Genomic DNA, 19,514 nt, shown 5'->3' with positions numbered 1-19,514 from the left:
TTTTTAAACTATTAAAGCAAATAAACACATTTAATCCCCTCAATTTACCACTTTCTTCCTTTTAAGTTTTTACCTTCCGAATGAGGTAAAACAAAACTCACATTTAACATGAATTAACAAATATAAGGTGGTGGGAGTTTAAAACATTTTAAGCATATTGACACATTAAACCCCTCCATTTACCATCACCTTTAAAAAACAACCCCAATTATTGTAACCGAATAACCAAATTATCACATATCTTACTCAGTAAGTAAGAGAAAAGACCATTATCTTGTAAACATTTACCGGGTGAAAAACGCTTACCAACGATCCATATTCATGGCCGAGAATGTTACTTGATAAGGTATATATTTGAGGGTGGTGACTTGCCGAGAAATGCTTGCTTGGTTAAAACTTACCCTTTAAGCATGTGATAAACGACCATTTAATTCAAACAATGTCAACATTGATAATATATGAACAATAAACACATTCAAATGTTTTCTTAGAGGACTAATAATGTCGATAGATAATAGTACAGGGGTAATTTTTGACGTCAAACTGAACATTCTAAATGAAACCTGTGGAACGATCCCCCAACCCAAATTTGGCTGCAGAACCTTTCCAGAATATTTCAAACACCACCAGAAATCAGCAATGCCCAGTAGTTGCAGCATCCGAGCTCTATGGATCCTTAACAATCAAGATACCGTCGTCTTCTCTCGGTAATTTCTGTCACTCCATTAATGGATTACTAGGGTTTCATGTCTCTTTTACTCATAACAGATCCAATTTGTTCGTTTACCCAACTCCTTGTTGAATTTCCAAGTTTGATTACATGAACTTAATGATCATAATTTTTATTTTATTTGTTGGAACTGGGCAGGAGGTTTTCGGTGGTCGAGAGACGTTGGAGTGTTGCTTGTAAGAAAGCAAATGAGAAGTCTACAGATAATCAAGATTCTAGTGTGTTGTTTTCTTCTCTTCCCACGGATTTGGAACTAGCTGCTGCGTTTGCGGACCGGAAGAAGAGGTTTTGATAATATGGAATTTATTATTTGTTTGAGGCAAAAATTGATATGAATTTGATTACATATTTCACATATTCAGGGTTTATGACGGTAGTAGTTTATTATCTATCTTGGCATTCTTACGCTTGTGTTTTTGTGCGCCTATTAAAGTAATTTTGTTCTCCTTTCTTTGAGAAAAAAAGCTTTACCTGTTTAATTTGATAACAATTATTAGAGAAATACCAAAACCCTTGGTGTTAAATTTGTAGTAAGCCCAGATTATGGTTTGAATGCAGAACAGTCTGTAGCTTCGAGTGGATAGAGTATATACTTAAAATTAACTGTTGGTGGAAAATAGATTGATTTTAAATAGATCAAATTTGGATCTTGTGAAGCAGGTATAACTTGTTTGGAGAGGTAGGCATGGCAGTCATTAGTAGTGATATGATAATCAATTTAACTGTTGATGATTTATTAAAGGGGATAAGAATGGAAGGATGCTTGTAGTTTATTTGCCAACTTATTGTTCTTCTGTCTTAATCAACTTGCTCATATATTGTGGTTGCTTGATTGCTTCACACTCATATTAACCTTAGAGATCCCATTAAGTGAGGCCGCATACTGTACTCCAAAAGAGTTCCAGGGCCACAAAAATGAGTGAAAAGAATGTAAAGATTAAGTGGGTCAAAAAAATTCTTATGTGACTGGTGATATGAAACCTCTTGACTTAATACTCCTAAATATAAACTTTTGATTCTGCATCTTTTCTTATCTGAGTTTTAGATGCTCTGATGGAGATCCCACAATACATAGATCATGTAAATTTTTATACGGAAGTAATCATAGATAGATGTGTAAAATGCCTTTATTTAGGGTGCATTTGGTATGTGGGACAGGACAAGACCAAAACTTGTTGTCCAACGTTTGGTGCGACATTAAGACTGGGACATGACAAGACCTAGTGGGACAAAAATGCCTTTGTTTTTATCCCACCAAAATAGGTGGAATAGAAATCAGGGAGATGAGACGAGATTGGTAAATTACTAAACTACCCATGTCAAGTTAAAACCCTAAAACCTTGCAATTCTTTCATGCACCTACCTCACTCTCGCCCTTTGTGTTCCCTCCTATCTGCATACTTCCTTACGTTACTTGGTAAATTGTTCATATACTTGTTATATGTATATGTGTAAACCGTCCATTTTGGCAGGGTAACCAATTTAGCTACATAATGCAGGGAAGGGTCTGCACATGGGTATGGAATACGGGTCAAACAGTCAATTCAAGGATCAGATTCATGGGTTGATGATCCAATCATGCGTCATATTGTAAGTCTCCATGTCAAGAAAGAGGAAGATGGGGAAGATCATACATTTTGGCCATTCGTTTTGCACACCAAGGGCCAATACTACATCCTTGTACTGCCCTTCGTTGAACCTGTTCATTTTAAAGCATACAGCATAATATGCAGGAGGCCTGATTGTGGCAATGCCGTTGGAGTTGATGGCAGTTTGTCTTCCCTCTTGCTTCAACTTCCATGCATCACAGGGTATGGTAAGTTGCAAATTTAAATTGTAGATGACCTTCTAGCCAAGTGTATTTGGCATTGCTTTGTCCACTAACTATTTCATATATGGTCGCTGGCTCACAACCTCTAAAAAAATTAACTACTATTATCTTGATAAAACTAAATGTTATTTACCTCACTGCATTTTGGTTTCAATAAATCAAATCTCTTGTGATGCCCTGCATCATGAGTACTGCTTTTGAATTTATGCTTTGTTGTATACTGGATTTATCTTGAAATTTATTAGTACTCGATTCGAATTGATAGAATCCTTTGTCCCAAGCATCAGTTACAATTTCATCATCTTATTAAAATACCCTTTTCCACAATCTTTTTCGGTGGCATGTACTCTACTGCAGACCCATAGATAGGTTTTATTTAATTATTTTGCTAAGGTGGTGTTGTGACTTGTGTGATATATAACACACAATAACAATATCTCTGAACAAAAAGTTGTACTTGACAGCTCTTATATAAACATGCAGAAGACAGCTACCTCCCAGTGTCTTGGGAGAGTCTAAGCAATTCAAAGTTACACCCAGTTTACCAGGAAAGGCCCTTGCGTAACCTGGATGTGTGGATTATGAGGAGTAATTAACCACTACTTATGTTTATACCAGATATGTTATTATAATGAAATCTCTGATTTGTGTCACTTCATATCTAAAAGAAAATGGTGCTTAAAGCCCGTTTTAAAGCCACGATATCAATGTTAGAGCCATGCATACATTTAGACGCATTTTTCAGTTGAGTGCAACAGTTGTCTTTTTCAATGTTAGATAGTATTCTTTTTTTCCGAAGGCATCACATTTACCTCCCTGAGACCCTGACAAGTTATAATTGCACTTGTTTGGAGTTAAATTTAGATGGGACCTTGGTGGTGCTTATGGACTAGGAGGTTTGGTTTTTTATATTTGATATCATTATGTTAATTATCAGTATGCAGTATCCAATATGCAGATGGTTCAGGCCTAGTCTTGAGTATATGTCACCTAGTAATGTTCTTTTCTACATTGACATTATAAAAAGTTTGATTTTTCTTTACAGGGCATTCATGGTGGCCCATGTTTTAGGTGACATAATTACGTCAGATATCCCAGAACCTGAAGTAGTTGTAAGCGCAGCACCTTCTGTCGGAGGGTTATTGGATTCCTTAACTGGAAGTATCGGCATTTCTGCTAGACCAAAACCTGTGGCAGCACCAGTTGCAGCCTCCACTAATTCCAGCACCGTTGCCGGTAGTTCTGGCTCATTAGACTCTCCAAAAATTGGTCCCAGGAACCCGGAAAAAGATGCACTTCGAAGTTTCATCAGTACTGCAATGCCATTCGGTTCGTAACTTTTAGTTTCTATTTTTTGAATTTATATCTCAAATATGTATGTTTTGTGTCTTTGTATGCTTCCTACTATTTACCCCTCTAGTGATAGAATAACAAGACACATTATTCTTTGGACTAGAAAACAACTTCATTCTCAAGGATGAAAATATAATTACAAATTTAGAATAGAATAAATGCGCCTGTTACTCAAAAAGTATATAATTTTCTTGAAACCATAATACCTTTCCACTCCAGATCTTCTCATTTTTTCATGCTCTCTGCCTAAGTCTTCTTGCGGATTAATAGCAATACATGTCATTTCTTAAGCTGCTTAACACATGGCTCCTATATAAATTTTCAGTCTTGCTACATTTAGCTATAATTTTTTGTTTTTAGTTGCAACTGTTTTAAACTTGGAAGACATCCTGAATTGTTTGAACTTTGAAGTTAGCAAAAAAAAAAAAAAAAAACCTCAACATTTTCTGGAAAAAAGGTTGTAATTACTTCATTCTTGTTTTCATTGTCCTTTTAATGCCTTGGCTTTCGTATACTCCTCTTCCAAATGCTAAAGGAAAACCCCTAAAAGAATTTATGACTGTTGTATTTTGTGAATACCAGCTTATATGTAAATTGAAGTTGCATGAAGCTGAAGATTGGGAGAATGCAGCCATTTTTAATGGACCAACTATCGTAATTGCCTGCTTTGCACCATCAATTTGGTGCCTCATTCTTTTTCCCTTTCTGCACCTAGTATAACCAAACCAAATGGGCCCAGTATATCCCGCCCTTTGGGGGGGGGGGATGTATGCAAACCTGACCTCTACCCTAAAGAGTATTGTAGATGTTCTCGTGAAGACCCCTGGCTGGTGAAGAGAGTGAGAAAGGGAGAAAAATAGATAAAACTAAGAATTGAAAGTTAGATATGAGTAAGCAATAGCAATACAAATAGAAATAGAGAAAGATAAATATGCTAAATTTTGAGAAACTAGAATCTAGATATGAGTAAGTCACTACAATATAAATAGCAAGTGCTGGAAAACCATAACCAAGGTGAGAGATAATAAACATGTTAGTGATGGCCAAATTTAGTTACTTAAGTTCAAATCATTTTTTTTTTTTTTGTTTCTTTCCAATTTTTCTTAAGATTCTATTTCATCTATTCCACTCGTGACCAGGTTGACTATTATTTAGTTACATATGCTACTTGATTTGGTATAGGTACACCCTTGGACATCAGCTACTCCAATATTTCTGCTATTAGGACCAGTGGCTTCTCATCAGCTGATGTGCCACCTGTAGACAGCAAGCAACCAGCTTGGAAACCATATCTCTTCAAAGGAAAACAGAGGCTGCTATTCACAATCCACGAGATCGTCAACGCAACAATGTATGACCGAGATGAGATTCCCGACAGCTTATCAATATCTGGGCAAGTGAACTGTCGTGCAGAATTAGACGGACTTCCTGATGTCCTGTTTCCGCTGAAGGGATTAAATAGTAAACAGGTTGAGATATTGTCGTTTCATCCTTGTGCTCAAGTTCCTGAACAACAAGGTGGGGATAAGCAGTCTGTGATGTTTTCACCACCACTTGGTAATTTTGTATTATTACGCTATCAAGCATATTGCTCGTTAGGAATTCCAATTAAGGGATTTTACCAGCTTTCCATGGTCTCGGAAAATGAAGGCGCCTTCTTATTCAAATTGTCTTTGATGGAGGGTTATAAGTCCCCATTAACAATGGAATTTTGTACGGTAACTATGCCATTCCCCAGAAGAAAGGTATTAGCGTTTGAGGGGACGCCTTCTATTGGAACTGTTTCCCATACCGACCACTCTGTTGAATGGAAAATTATAACGAGCGGTCGTGGGGTTGGTGCAAAGAGTATTGAAGCAACTTTCCCTGGAACTGTGAAGTTCGCTCCATGGAAAACTCAAAGGCCAGCCACATCTGGGTCTCTCCAAGGGATTATAGCTGAGGAAGACAGTGATACGGAAATGGAGTCAGCAAATAATATGGTTAATGTAGAGGAATATTTGATGGAGAAAATGAACAAGGATCTTCCAGCAGTTGATTTAGAAGAGCCATTTTGCTGGCAGGCATACAACTATGCAAAGGTATGTTATTTATCTTCTTTTTTGATTCTACCCATGTTAAGAATTATTTTATTTTGTTACACCAGTCATCTAGTTGTGATATGGATCTAGCTTCAATTTTAATATTACAACTCAACAGTAGTTTCTACATTTTCCTTAATGTGTGTGTGCATGCATAGTTGTTGAAAGTGTGCCTCAAGCGTGCCTAGGCTCTGAGGATCATAAGGCTCAAGGTCTTGGCTTTTTTAAAGTCGAGGCGAGGCGTAATTCACGAGGCTTGCTAAGGCTCTGCGCCTTGGCTGAGGCGCCTTGTGGGCCTTGGCACGCCTCATAAGGAGTTATTAAATACCTAGTCATACCCTAATATTAAATAAGTTTTCTCATCTTCTCATCTCCAATACTTCTTAAGAAAAAGAGCGAATAAATAGATGACATAAGTCAAACCCTAATATTAATATCCAGTCCTTAGAACTTCAAGCCTCCTTTATAAATACCTAGACCTTAAAACCTCTCCCTCACGGCTCACGTTTTAAACCCTTCTCCCTTCTGCCTCTATTAATTAAAGTACTGCTGGTTGCTGCATTGGAGGCTTGTACTTGCTGCATCTTTGAGTTGTGTGTAACTGTGTGTATGCATATAAATATATATTTTGATAAGACGCACCTCACCATTTCTGAGGCCCGCGCCTTGCACCTAGGCCCAGGGACCCTTTTGCACCGAAGTGCGCCTTGAGCCTTTAACAACTTTTTCTTCGTCGTACGTGACTTTGTCACAACCGGTAGAAAAGAAGTACAGTTGCTGTGCTTATGCCTTTTATTGGCATTCAAGCAAGAGCTCCGAGTGAAAGAAGGTAAGTTTCAGAACGGGGCAGTGAAGGTTCGCGAAGTAGACAGCAAGCAAGAAGTCGTCTTGATATAGGATCCGCTCTTCTGTTAGCATTTCGTAAACTTAAAAGAGGGACGAGTGACAAGGACAAAATCCCGTGACTCTCGGTCATCTATCCGTCTAATCCCCCAACATGCTCAAGAACCAAGAGTCGCCCATAAGTGGCTATCTAGGCTGTCACTGTAAATCAAGATGTCATCTAAAAAATCGTACCTAGCCTCTCGTCCATAACCTAGCCTGAAGCTCTCAAGCGAGTGATTTCTGGTGTGGAGAGATCTCTGCCATAAAAGAAATCTTTTGATATAGGCGTTGATACGTCAACATGGTTTAAAGATAGACCCGTTACAAGGAGTTCCTTGACCTCCTGCAGGTGGTTATTTTGAAAGAGAAATCACTAATATTTGATCTCATCCGTATTCCGATCGAAGGTTTCTGGTGATAAGGCTTGTGATGTTCGATCTAAGATATTCGGAATAAAGATCCGGATAGAATTGTTGGCTTTCTCGGAAGGTTCTCCCCCTGTCCCCGACATTGTTCTCCCCCGTACTTTGCCAGGCAGGAAAGCCTTTTCAAGCACCCCCTTCCCTTTGCCTATAGATGGCACTTTTTATCAATGCTGGCCCAGTCGAGGTTTGTCCATGCGCTTAAACCTTACTCGGATTAACTGGGCAAGGGTTCGTAGCGCTTACCATTCTTTTATCAGTAGAGAGAGCTAATTCTCACCAGTGAGGGCTAAACTAAGGAGAAATTCTTTGCAGCCGAAGTCAGCTGAGGAGCCGAGTGACGGGCCATATCTGCTTTTGCGCCATGACAATCTCACTCAAATTACGGGGGTCTTAGGTTATAGAAAACCCTATAGTAAGTTCGCGGTTCTGCTTCTCTTTTGATCTGCAGTCTGCCAACAAATAAAGTAGCCCTATGTTCGGATCTGACAATACCATACCATACCATAATCAAAAGGTACAAAGCCCGAGCGACCAGACTTATGATGCATAATGATCACTTTAAGTCAAGCCGGTGCAGTCTATTTACCTTCGCCCAGGAGGTGAGAATAGTTGAGAACAAAGTGGCGAACGGGTGCGGAGGGAGACTGGACGAGATCTATCAGAAGCGAACTCCACATCTAGCATAAGCAAAAAATGGTGGAAAAGTCTACTGTTTGAAAGAGAGTAAAAACCACAGAAAACACGGCTTATTTGAATAACCTGGTGAAAAAGAAAAAGAATTGGAAAAGTCCAAAGAAGACTTTTGCTAAAACAATGAGACCCTTGTGGTCATGGAGGTTCAAATGCGGTGTCAATTGTGGTATTAATCATCATTTGAAGTTGCAGATTATATTAGAATAAACAGGCTTGTTATATATGCTGTTGATTGGTGGTGCTATTGCAAAGAAAAGGCAATTAAAGTCTAAATGGACTTTTACTTAAATAAAAATGCAGTTCCTTCCTGAGCTTTGCCCTGTGCATTAGACTTATGGTTGACTGTTCATGCTTAGTAATGGCAGTACCTGTGTTTGTTCACATTCCACTCAAATCTGTCTTTAATATATTGAAGCATGTTATGTTAGCCTACTACATAAAACTAAGTGTACCAAATTGTCACAGGTATCTTTCAAGATGGGCGGTACATCTCTATCGGGAATGACAATAGATTCTAAATCTGTAAGTCTACTCCTCATTTTGTATAACTTCAACATGTTACTATATAGTTTGGTGGTGATCTAAGGGGGTTGTTCTTTCATTATGGTCTGCATTAGTGTATACAAATTCCATAAATGGTTTTCTCAGTTTATCTTGCATCTTATTCTTGAGACATAACGGAGTTTGTGAACTGTTTGATATGCAGGTAAACATCTTTCCATCTGCCAAGGTACCTGTGGAGTTTTCAACCCAGGTGATTTCTTTTACCCAATCTAAATCTTTTTTATTTTTATGGTTCTGTATTGTGAAGAGTATAATATGCCATTTTTTTCACTTTTACGCGGACTAATACCTCTCCCAGCTCATTTTAAGACTGCCCTTTCGAACCATCATTAAGATCAATGCACTTAAATATAGTGTGAAACCTATGGGCATCCCTTCTCCTTATTTGATGGTTGAATATGAAAATAGGATTTTCCAACAAATCTATAGCTACCATTTGTAGGTCAACCCCCTGGGATGGGGTTTTACTACTAATTTGTGCAAAAAAAAAAACCGAAAGGCAAGTCAGGTATACTACGGCACAGTAGGTGGTTGGCTTAAGAGTCCAGTGCCCACAAAGAACCCAATCACGAAAGGAATTTGACTCCACGGACTCGAACGCTTACTAGTTTGTGCAAATATATCCTCCCGTTCGACATCCTAGGGATTTGGGTTTGATAAGTAATGGTGTGGGGTCCCTTCTTGGAGCGAATAGTGAATCTCTTTGTTTTATTACAGGTCCACTCTGGGGATTACATCTTGTGGAATACATTAGGAAAAGTCCCTGTGGCTGCTACACCAAAAAATTGACAACTTTGCATCCATCCTGCAAATGTTTTAAGTACAAGCGAGGTGCACAATTTCCTTTCTTTTGTGTATTGGTTTCAAACTCGACACAAACAGTGTGCAACGTTTATTTACGTCACTCCCATTCTCTTTTCAACATGGACATCAATCGTTTCGATTTCATCTGTTTGAGAATATGTAGAACCCTATTAGATTACTCTTCAAAAGAGCTTTTCAAGAAATCATTAAGCTACTATCAATGTTATAATCAAATTCATCATAATTCTCTCTTATACTTATGCTCGGAAAATAAAAAGCATTGTTTGTTTATATTAGGAACGGAATGTATTCCTCACGCCGTCGGCAGGTTCACAATAGAGAAAACATCTCATTCGAACAACATTATTCAAGCATGTCGTTAAGCTCCATTTTTTCTTTGACCTATAGCAACTCTGAGCAATAACCTCAACCATTCGGTTGCTGCCAGGCGTACCACATAATTTAACAAAATTCGTGGTCTTTCCTGTTAGTATAAATGTCCATCAAGGCACGCACGCACGCTATTCTCTGGCTTGTACGACAGTCGGGTTCTGATCATTGGTCGATGCAACCTGCCGTAAAGGACGAGGTTCCAAGAAATCTTTTCCATTTGATTGGTACATCTCTGGAGTAACTTGTGATTTCTGCAAAGGCGGTATGACGCCACCCTCTGTATCTTGAGTTATGTCTGAAACAACTGATTGGAACATGTCGGAAGTGTCTGATTTCTGCAAAAAATGTATCACACCACCCTTTTGATCTTGAGCAATGTCTGAAACAACCGATTGGAACATCTCCGACCCCGGAGGAGATACGGGTTTCTCCAAAACAGGTATGACGACGCCACCCTCTGGATTGATGTCGGATTTTAACATTCTTGGTCGGAGAGTACTTCCACCGGCTTCCTCGACATCATTAACATCTGACTATTGCAATTGGATCTCATTCGTTAGTTATGCAACCATACTAACATCAAATTCAATTACTTTTACAACGGTTCTTACATTGGATAAGCCGTTAATGTGTACAACGATGATTGTTATATCATCTGTTCGGTTCTCGTGCTCTAACCATAACTTGTATGATTCTGCACTAACCGCACAACACGCATTTCGAGGATCGATATATCTGTCGACCTACACAATAAACACAAATATGTATGATTGAAGTTGAAATTTGATTATAAAATCCATAAAATAAATATATGAAAACAACTGTTTTACTCTTTGAGATAGAGGTCGTATATTGTAGTGTGACTAACATCAACAAATTCTTTTGAACCAAGAGCATGTTTAAACCAAGGGCAGGTCAGATAACTAAAAACTCATTTAGCGGGTTTAGTTGATTTTCCATTAAGTCCTATATGGATAAAGTTGTCTTTGTGCATTAATTTATCTGTATGGACCGGAAATGTTGTCTTTGTGGATTAATCTGTCTATGTGGATTGGAAAAGTTCTGTTTGGAAGGGGTGTATTTTTTAATTAGCAGAACAAGTTTTGAAAAAACTTGGCTTTCTGTATAAAGTCCCCCCTAGAAGTTTACTAAATAAGCCACTTTCTATATTATTAAGCCATTACCAAACAATCATGTATAGTTGACCAAATAAGTTGCAAGTCCTATTAAGCTCGTTAAGTTGCTAATAAATAGGCCCTTAAGGTCATTCATAAGAACGTACCATATCAACAACAGCTTGGCTAGATAGAAACTCGAATACGCCATCACTTGCAAGTAGAAAAAACGGATGATTAGCCGTGAGCTGAACCATACAAACTTCAGGAACCGCCACAACACCGATCTTCTCCGCCAAACTATCACCTATGCTACGTGTAAATGCAGTCCCCGGATACATTCCATTTGGCACCCATAATCGTGGGGGATCACTACCCGCACTCTCTTCATCGCCCCACGACTGAATACTTGGATCTTTTACCCCTTCAACCTGATCAACGCTCAAAACCCGCGCCCCGCAATCCTTTACTCTTTCCAATTCATCGTTTCTAAAGGGTGTTTGATCATAAGACAAATCCTGAGCCACGATTCGATTATGATCACCTTCCTTAACGGAAATCACAGCTCGTGAATCACCCACATTTGCCACGAAAAGCTTATCACCGATAACAAGAACCGTTATAGCAGTCGTACCACTCATGACATCATCAATCTCAGGATTATCATGAAGTTCATTATTGGTTGTGCAGAAGGCTGAAGTGTAAGCTTTAACAGGATCTTCCAACAACGAATCATCACTGCAAAGAAGCTCGAGAAGCCGGTTCTTGACGAAATTCGAACATTTCTTGCCGGAATGACCATGCCCATCAAAAACACCAAAGAAATGGGCATTTGGGTTACCTTGAATACTGGTTTTGATACAAAAACAATCTTGATTCTCTTTATTCGGCATGTCTGGATAATACCCACGACGTGTGAGAACGGAATACTCGAGCTTGAAATCGTGTGAAGGTATATGAACAACTTCTAATAACTCATCTGCACCTGCTGCAGTTTTCCCCCTTTTGGGCTTGAATTTTTTACCGTCAGATGGAGAAGATGATGGGAGTCTGGGACAACATTTGCAATAAACACAACCCATGTCCCAGATTAGCTCAAACTTTCCAAAGCAATCACGCACACAACCTGTTCGTGGAAAGTCCTCAAAGAATCAAAGAACCCTAATCGGATTTAGGAATGGATATCTGCATGACAATTTACCGACAGAAAACAAACCCTAGAGGCTTCAAGCCTTCAAAGGTACAAATTTCTTTGGATGAATGTTGTTCGTCAACGATGAAGTCTTTGAAATTGGTCTTCATTCAAAGAGAAGAATAACCCAACGAACACGAAATCATATACAATTTCTGCGAATCGATGATACAAAGGCAAAGGAAAACCCCCAAAATCAAATCTCAAACATACAAAACAAATCTTTGAAACTAGATTTTAGTTGTAAATAATTATACTTCTTTTGTTTTTCCATCTAATTTGAATTACAGTTCTTAAAGATTTTTCATTTAACGTAATTTTTTGAAAGATATAATAATATAGAACGTATAAATTCACACATCCTTCTTACATTTTGTGAGGTTTGAACTCCTGATCTCTTAGAAGATCAAAGACTCACATAGGGTTAGACCAAAGACCCTTTAGGATGTTACGCACAAGGGATTTGATTTGTATAAGGTTTGAAAACGGGTAAACCGATTTAGTTTTTTGAACATTTCTAATCAGTTATAAGTAGTTCTTTTGGGTTAAAATGACGTATAGATCGGGTTTATTTAATCAAAAATATTCAGGGATTTAATCATTCAAAAAAAGGTCCGGACTTAATTATTGAAAATTTTGATTTAAATTCTACAGGAAAAGGCATGCTACTTTAGGGTGATCTTTTTCTTATTTGATTTGATGTGTATCTAATATTTTTAAGGAAATGAGACAAATACATGAATTATTGGTTAAACTAAGGCCGAAAAGTTGTATTTAATAATAATCTATTATGGGTCCAATTCATCTAATAATAGAAAAACAAAAATAATATCCAATAGATGTGACTGGTTTGATCCATCGTTTAGTGGATCGGATCAAATCAGTTGTATAATGTTTATTGGGTTGGATCACTTGACAAAATCATCGGATGAGATCAGTTATAAACTTGTATCCAACAGATTTTAACTGACAAATAACCCTATACAAAAAGCTTGATACTGATATTAGACACAGTTTTGCCTCAGTATATTCTTTAAAAAGAATCATTTGACTGAGCACCTCTTAATATGTGGTTAAATAAATGTAAAACATACTCTCTTGGTATTTTATTTTATTTTTTTGATTAACCTGGATATTCAACCCACTATGCGAGCCGACTAATCCCAAGGTGACCACCTGCTTTGCAAATAGCCCGGAGTCACCGCATTTGAACCTTCATGGCCACAAGGGAATTTTTATTCCTCCTTAGATTTGAACATGAAATCTCCTGATACTTTTGACCTTTAGAGTCAAACTCAAACTAATCAAGCACCACCCTTGTGGTTCGGTATTTTAATCTTAATGCGATGTAAACTATTTGATGCCATTTTGGGTTTTAATTTTATGAAATGTTTGATCTCTATATTGGTTTAGTCCAAATGGGTTTAAAAGTTGGGTCAAGAGGCCCAAATTAAAGCCCATGTTTGCATAAATGGGTCGAAACTCGAGAGGCATTTCGGCCTTCATTTTGGTAAATATATATTATATACAGAGATAAACAGAAACAACTTCTTGATTTTGTCAGTATGGAGTATAGCCAAGTGCTAAAGCATCGGTTTTTGGTGTTGGCATGCAAAGGTTTGAATCTTCTTACCGAAGATCATTCAAATTTGTTAAAAATAAGGTTAAGACGTGAATTGAGCTAATACAACTAAAAATCTAATGGTATTTAAGAGAAAACTATAATTTATTACAACTAAGGTCATAGTTCTCCTTGAAAACCGTTTTATTCTGTAAGTGATCAGTAGTACAGACATACTAAAAGAGAAAACATATATATGTTTTATTCCGACCATAAAATTTGCCAATCTCCATTTAGTTTAACCACCATCTCTCATCTCTCCGCTTTTTCAATCAACCAAAGTCGTTGCACCCACGTCGATGGCCACTGTGATGTCTCCTCGGATCTGCAAACACACCATTTTTTCCGAAATGAAAACCAATTGAACAGTACCCATCTTAGGGATACATTATTGTTTATGAGTTCTTTTTGGACATAGAACTTTAAAGAAAGGTTGTTGCGTACACATATAATTTTAGATTTTGGTGTAAATCACATGTGATTCAACTGTTGTTTTATTAGTTATTATATTCATATATATATATATATATATATATATATATATATATATATATATACACACTATATTATAAAGCATTTTGACAAAAACTTTTAAAAACTATTTCTTATGCATAAAATATTGTTTATTAATACATATTACTTAAAATTTAAGATTATAAGTAAATTATGCGTAACTACAACCTATTAAAGCTCCATGTTTAAATTCGTATAACTAATAGCAGATAAACATGATCATATATAGGATAAAATCTCATTTTAAGTATAAAAAATCTGAAATATACTTAAGATAATCATTGAGTTTTAACAAAATATTTGATTATTATATTTATAAAAAATTATATTATTAAACCAAACATAAAAAATGAATTAAAGAAATTAAACACAAAATAAGAAACTTTAAATAGTTAGTTTGATATTAATATCAATATATATTTTTTTTCAAAATTTTATGATATTTCATATTTATTAAATCAAAATTTATTTTGTTACATTACACGAGTACCCTTCTAGTATATATATATATATATATATATATATATATATATATAAAAGATTAGACATAAGACTTCCAGATATTTTTGATCTTTGGAGCTAAACTTCAAACCAATCAAATACCACTGTGGTATGAAGGAACATTGATATGCAAGTGGATGGCATTTGTCTGAATTTTAAACATTCATAGGACCCCATACACACCACTCTTGTTCTCCTTTCTAACTCTTTTTTTTGCTTCAATAATTATATGTTTAAATAAATACAACATTTAATTTAGTTTCATGATATCCTTTTTAAAAAAGACGGCGTGGCTTTGTTTCACGTCAACATGTGCTCTTCACCCAAAACTTGCTATTATTTTAACCAAACATTCTCTCATGCTCATCCACATCCTTTTTATATTAAATCAATCTTTTTTTTATTAATATTATTTATTTAGAAACACTGTTACGAACAGTTGTTGATACTACTGTTCGAAACAAATTAATTCATATATGACTTAATGAAAAATCAATCAAACAATCCCATATGTTGCAAATGAGAATATTATTGTAGTTTTTATAATAATAAAAAAAGAAAAAAGAAAATGGAAAAAGGAAAAAGGAGTGAGGTGGAAATGGTAGTTTGGCATGCAAAGGTAGGTCACTTATTCTGTCGTTAGTTTGTGGCACATTACAAACTCCTTTTTTGCCACTCAAATATATTTACAACTTACAACAACCATCATTATGTTACCAAACTACAACCCCAAATGTGGCAACCTCTCAATCCATCACCATCAATCCAACCTTTAATACTCAAAAACCAAAAAACTTTGTTAACTAGTTTAAATTTTATATTTTCATCCTCATCTTACATGGTTTTCCCTCAGTCTCCTTCAAGTCCCATGTAACGTGCACTCACCTTATTAATTTCTTGGATCCATCACTGATCATCATCTTAATTAATTAATTAATTATCTCCTTTTCTTATATATATATATATATATATGAATCTATGATAAAAAACCAAGATTATATAGAAAAAAGACCAGGCTAAAAGCTGTTTTGGTGTACAACAAAAATGGTCATTTCAATAGGACGCATGAAAAGATATTATATATATATATATGTATATGTATATGTATATATATATGTATATGTATATGTATATGTATATGTATATGTATATGTATATGTATATGTATATATGTATATATATATATATATGTATATGCATATAGGGTTGGGTTCACGTGAGACTCGTAAGACCAATTTATGTTCATTGATCAACTTTATAAGCTAAAGATCTAATGGTCTAAAGTTGCATGGTGGCAATTTTGTGATTATTGAGAAGTCTCGTGACAATTTTGTGATTATGAATGTTCATATTGTAGATCTAATCCAAGGATTGAGAATTGGTCTTACGGGTCTCACGAAGAACCTTTGATCTCACATGATCCCAAGTCTATGTATATAGATATGTATATGTATATATATATATATATGTATGGTTGGGTTCACGTGAGACCAAGAGTTTTTCATGAGACCCGTAAGACCAATTTATGTTCATTGATCAACTTTATAAGCTAATGATCTAATGGTCTAAAGTTATACAACGATAATTTTGTGATTATTGAGAAGTCTCGTGGCAATTTTGTGATTATGAATGTTCAGATTGTAGATCTAATCCAAGGGTTAAGAATTGATCTTACGAGTCTAACATCGATCTATCTATATATATATATATATATATATCTATATATATATATATATGTATGTATATATATAATATGATGCCGCCTATGTCTTGTCACCCTCGTGCATATGCATGCGTATAGTATTTAGATCGACTTAATTAATTATATATCATGACCTTTATTATAAAATTTGTTTCTATTACGTGCCGCTACATAATTGGTATGTGATTATTAATTGGAATCACCCAAATTAATATCACAAGTTTTCTAATAATTAACATTAATCAATCACAATTGCTGATTGGTTTGAGATTAGTTTTAAAGGTCAAAAGTATCAAGAAGTTTCAAGTTCAAATCCAAAGAGGAATAAGAATCTCTTTATAGCCACGAAGATTCAAATGCGGTGACTCCGGACTATCTGCAAAACAAGTGGTTGTCCTAAGATTAGTCGGCTCCCATAACGGATTGGATATCCAGGTTAATAAAAAAAAAAGATTAATCTAATGTCAAATATTGTGAATTTTACATATACCCAACATTATTAACGCTTTCTAGTTTTAACCCGAGATACTATTTTATGATGCGACAAAACAGAGTTTGATTTGACAAATACTTTAACGAATTTACTTGATCATTATCTAAATGTCTAAGGCACGTTTTTTTACTGTATACCCTTTTCATTTCAATGAAAAGTTTCGAACGTAACATTACTAAATAGTAAATACACATGTTCACGTCAATATCGAATTATGGTTACGATTGATAAACGTATACCAATCGTTACAGTTTTCAGAATACGAATATCTGATTGATAGATTTTTTATTAAACGCACAATAAAAACCAACCCGATAAAAAAAATATGATTGAAGAACGAAATATTTTCCACTTGAAAACACATATCCTCAAAACCTTAGGCGTGACAAACCAAAGTGGGTACATTATGATCATGATGTACATAAACACACACACCATCATATCCCCCTCTAATTTTGCCATTTCAAGATCCTCACCCTCACCTTTCTAAGTTTTTTTTTCCATTTTTTTTGGATTTAATATATCTTTCTACACAAGTCAACCCCACCATCCTATGACATGCACATTGGTATCACTCATGCAACATCATCACATCATCCTCATGGTCATCATGCATGCACCCATTCCCCCCCCCCCCTTCCCCTCTCGATGTTTATAATATTTTTCTATTATATTCTATTCCGGCGAGTTGTGAACGTTTGAAACACCACCGTCCCGGCGGCAGGGAACTCATCCATACTGTAACTCCGGCATTTCATTCCAAGTTGCTCCACTGCAGCCTTGATACGTGTACACATGTCGTGGCTGGCGGCGGTGGTGGCCACCGACACCGTTCCTGGCCCGAACACTTTGACGGCCTTCTTCACCATGTCGGCCATGTCATCGTTGTAAATGGATCCAACGCACTCGAAGCTTGCGTAGCTGAAACCATCCTCCGGCGTCACGTGAATAGTCGAGTAACGGTCGCCGTCGATTCCGTTCATGGAGTAGCCACATGGGTCGAAAGCAAAATCACATATCTGCGCATTCAGGTTAATCCGGTTGATTCCGGTTATCTCCGTCATCTCTCTTCCAGCTGAGTCGCCATTTTTTCCGTCGTTTGGATTCCGGAAAAACTTGCGGGCTAGGGTTTGGTCAAGATCCGTCATGCACACCTCGACGGTGTATAAATCCAGTGGGTGCAGGTTATCGGAATATTCAACAGCTCCGGCGGAAAACACATGCCATGAGTGGGAAGTGAGATTGGAAGGAATGACAGAAGCCTTTCTGTAACACAGGCTTGAGGGTATGTTATCTTCCAAATACACAACTTCTTCTTGGGAGCTTGTGTGAGGATGGGGTTGAGCTTGTGGGAAGATGAAGCTTCCACGGGTATACCGGAGCTCCATGATATGGAGGTTGAGGGTGGTGGCATGATGGATAAAGGGTCGAACCGATTTCAAAAGTTGGGTGGTGCCACAGGTTTTGATGATGATCTTGGTAGGGTAAACAAAAAGTGACGATTCCGAAAGAACATAGGAATCAAAGTGTTGGTTTCCAAGTGCAGAAACAACTGTGCATTGTACTTCCTGAAGAACTTGCTCAACAGACTCGAAGTCCAGCTGCCGGAGGCCAATCCCGATGACCGGATCATGGCTGGAGAACTGAAGCTCCAGGCGCTTTTCAAAGCCTTCGAAACCGGAAACCGCCATGGGAGAGTACTAGTAGAGTAGGTTAAGGTGTTTGGAATGGTGGATGAGTTAGAAGAGAGGAGTGGGGGTGGAGATGGATTATATAGGGGTGGAGTTATAGAGAGAGAAAGGGTGGGGGAAGGAGCATGCGGGTTAGGCAACCAAGAGATATGATTGAGAGCATAATGAATACAAGATTTTAGCTTGTGCTCACCAAAGATAAAGTACTTTGGCTCAATTGTGTCTGCTACTGCTACTGCTACTGCTATTTCACAAACTAGCTTCACCCAACTACGAATATGTACTTATAACTTTCACTTGAATCCATTAGTACTCTTTTCTTTCTTTTTTAGCTTTCTGGTTTTGTATATAATCTTTGTGTTCTGTCGGTAGATGTAAATTAACATATATATATATATATATATATATATATATGTTCCAGCTTATTAGGTTATGGCTGTATGGGATTAATTAAGCACTTCTGTTCCTGTTTGGAACAAGATGGTAATTAAGTTGTAGTTGCTACTTACTCGTCTCAAACTTGATCAGCTTATGTTCGTATAGGAATCAAAAGATGGATAAGTCTCGATACAACAAATGGTTTTTGTGGTCATATGTGATGCATCCACATCACAAGGTGGAAGTCAAAAAAGCTTTGATTAGCTTTCCACCACCATTTTTAAGTGTTGGATTGGATGCACTATTAACACCTTCATGGAATTTAACCATTATATATGCCTATATGGTGGGTATACTACTAGCTAAAGGTGTTCTTACCAAACGCGACGATATATATATAGATATATATATATAGATATATATATATATATAGATATATATAGATATAGGGCCAAGATCAAATGATAACCATTCATTTTGTGTTAACTTTGTTCACCTATCTCAACCAATCAAATTCCTTCATTATTGTAGGTTGATGTATTGTCCAAT

At 36.6% G+C, this 19,514-nt stretch overlaps 3 protein-coding genes across 4 annotated transcripts; 1 reads left to right on the top strand and 2 right to left on the bottom strand.

The window, feature by feature from the left end:
* Nucleotides 1-636: 636 nt before the first annotated feature.
* LOC112521277 (AP-5 complex subunit mu) lies at nt 637-9,867 on the top strand. 2 transcript variants are annotated; one of them, XM_025130036.1, is made up of 8 exons: nt 637-707; nt 869-1,015; nt 2,230-2,541; nt 3,589-3,890; nt 5,097-5,995; nt 8,464-8,520; nt 8,705-8,752; nt 9,280-9,867. In XM_025130036.1, exons 1-8 carry the CDS (start codon nt 640-642, stop codon nt 9,349-9,351), a joined length of 1,905 nt encoding a protein of 634 aa, XP_024985804.1. In that variant the 5' UTR covers nt 637-639; the 3' UTR covers nt 9,352-9,867. The 2 variants fall into 2 exon arrangements, with proteins under 2 accessions (XP_024985804.1, XP_024985805.1); XM_025130037.1 differs by having other exon boundaries at nt 3,607-3,890; nt 9,280-9,866.
* Nucleotides 9,868-9,870: 3 nt separating this feature from the next.
* On the bottom strand, nt 9,871-12,086 carry LOC112521278 (probable protein phosphatase 2C 35). Its single transcript, XM_025130038.1, has 3 exons — nt 11,042-12,086; nt 10,371-10,502; nt 9,871-10,292 (listed from the first exon to the last, which is right to left on the bottom strand). Exons 1-3 carry the CDS (start codon nt 11,954-11,956, stop codon nt 9,888-9,890), a joined length of 1,452 nt encoding a protein of 483 aa, XP_024985806.1. The 5' UTR covers nt 11,957-12,086; the 3' UTR covers nt 9,871-9,887.
* A 5,478-nt stretch (nt 12,087-17,564) lies between these two features.
* On the bottom strand, nt 17,565-18,587 carry LOC112522307 (S-adenosylmethionine decarboxylase proenzyme 4). Its single transcript, XM_025131438.1, has one exon. The coding sequence runs from the start codon at nt 18,585-18,587 to the stop codon at nt 17,565-17,567; it is 1,023 nt and encodes a 340-aa protein (XP_024987206.1).
* Between the last annotated feature and the right edge of the window lie 927 nt (nt 18,588-19,514).

The sequence above is a fragment of the Cynara cardunculus genome (genome assembly GCF_001531365.2).
Source record: "Cynara cardunculus var. scolymus isolate 2C chromosome LG 11, CcrdV1, whole genome shotgun sequence".
NCBI lineage: Eukaryota > Viridiplantae > Streptophyta > Magnoliopsida > Asterales > Asteraceae > Cynara > Cynara cardunculus.
The sequence above is the reverse complement of the archived record's forward strand: the minus strand, read 5'-3'. Positions and strand labels throughout refer to the sequence as shown.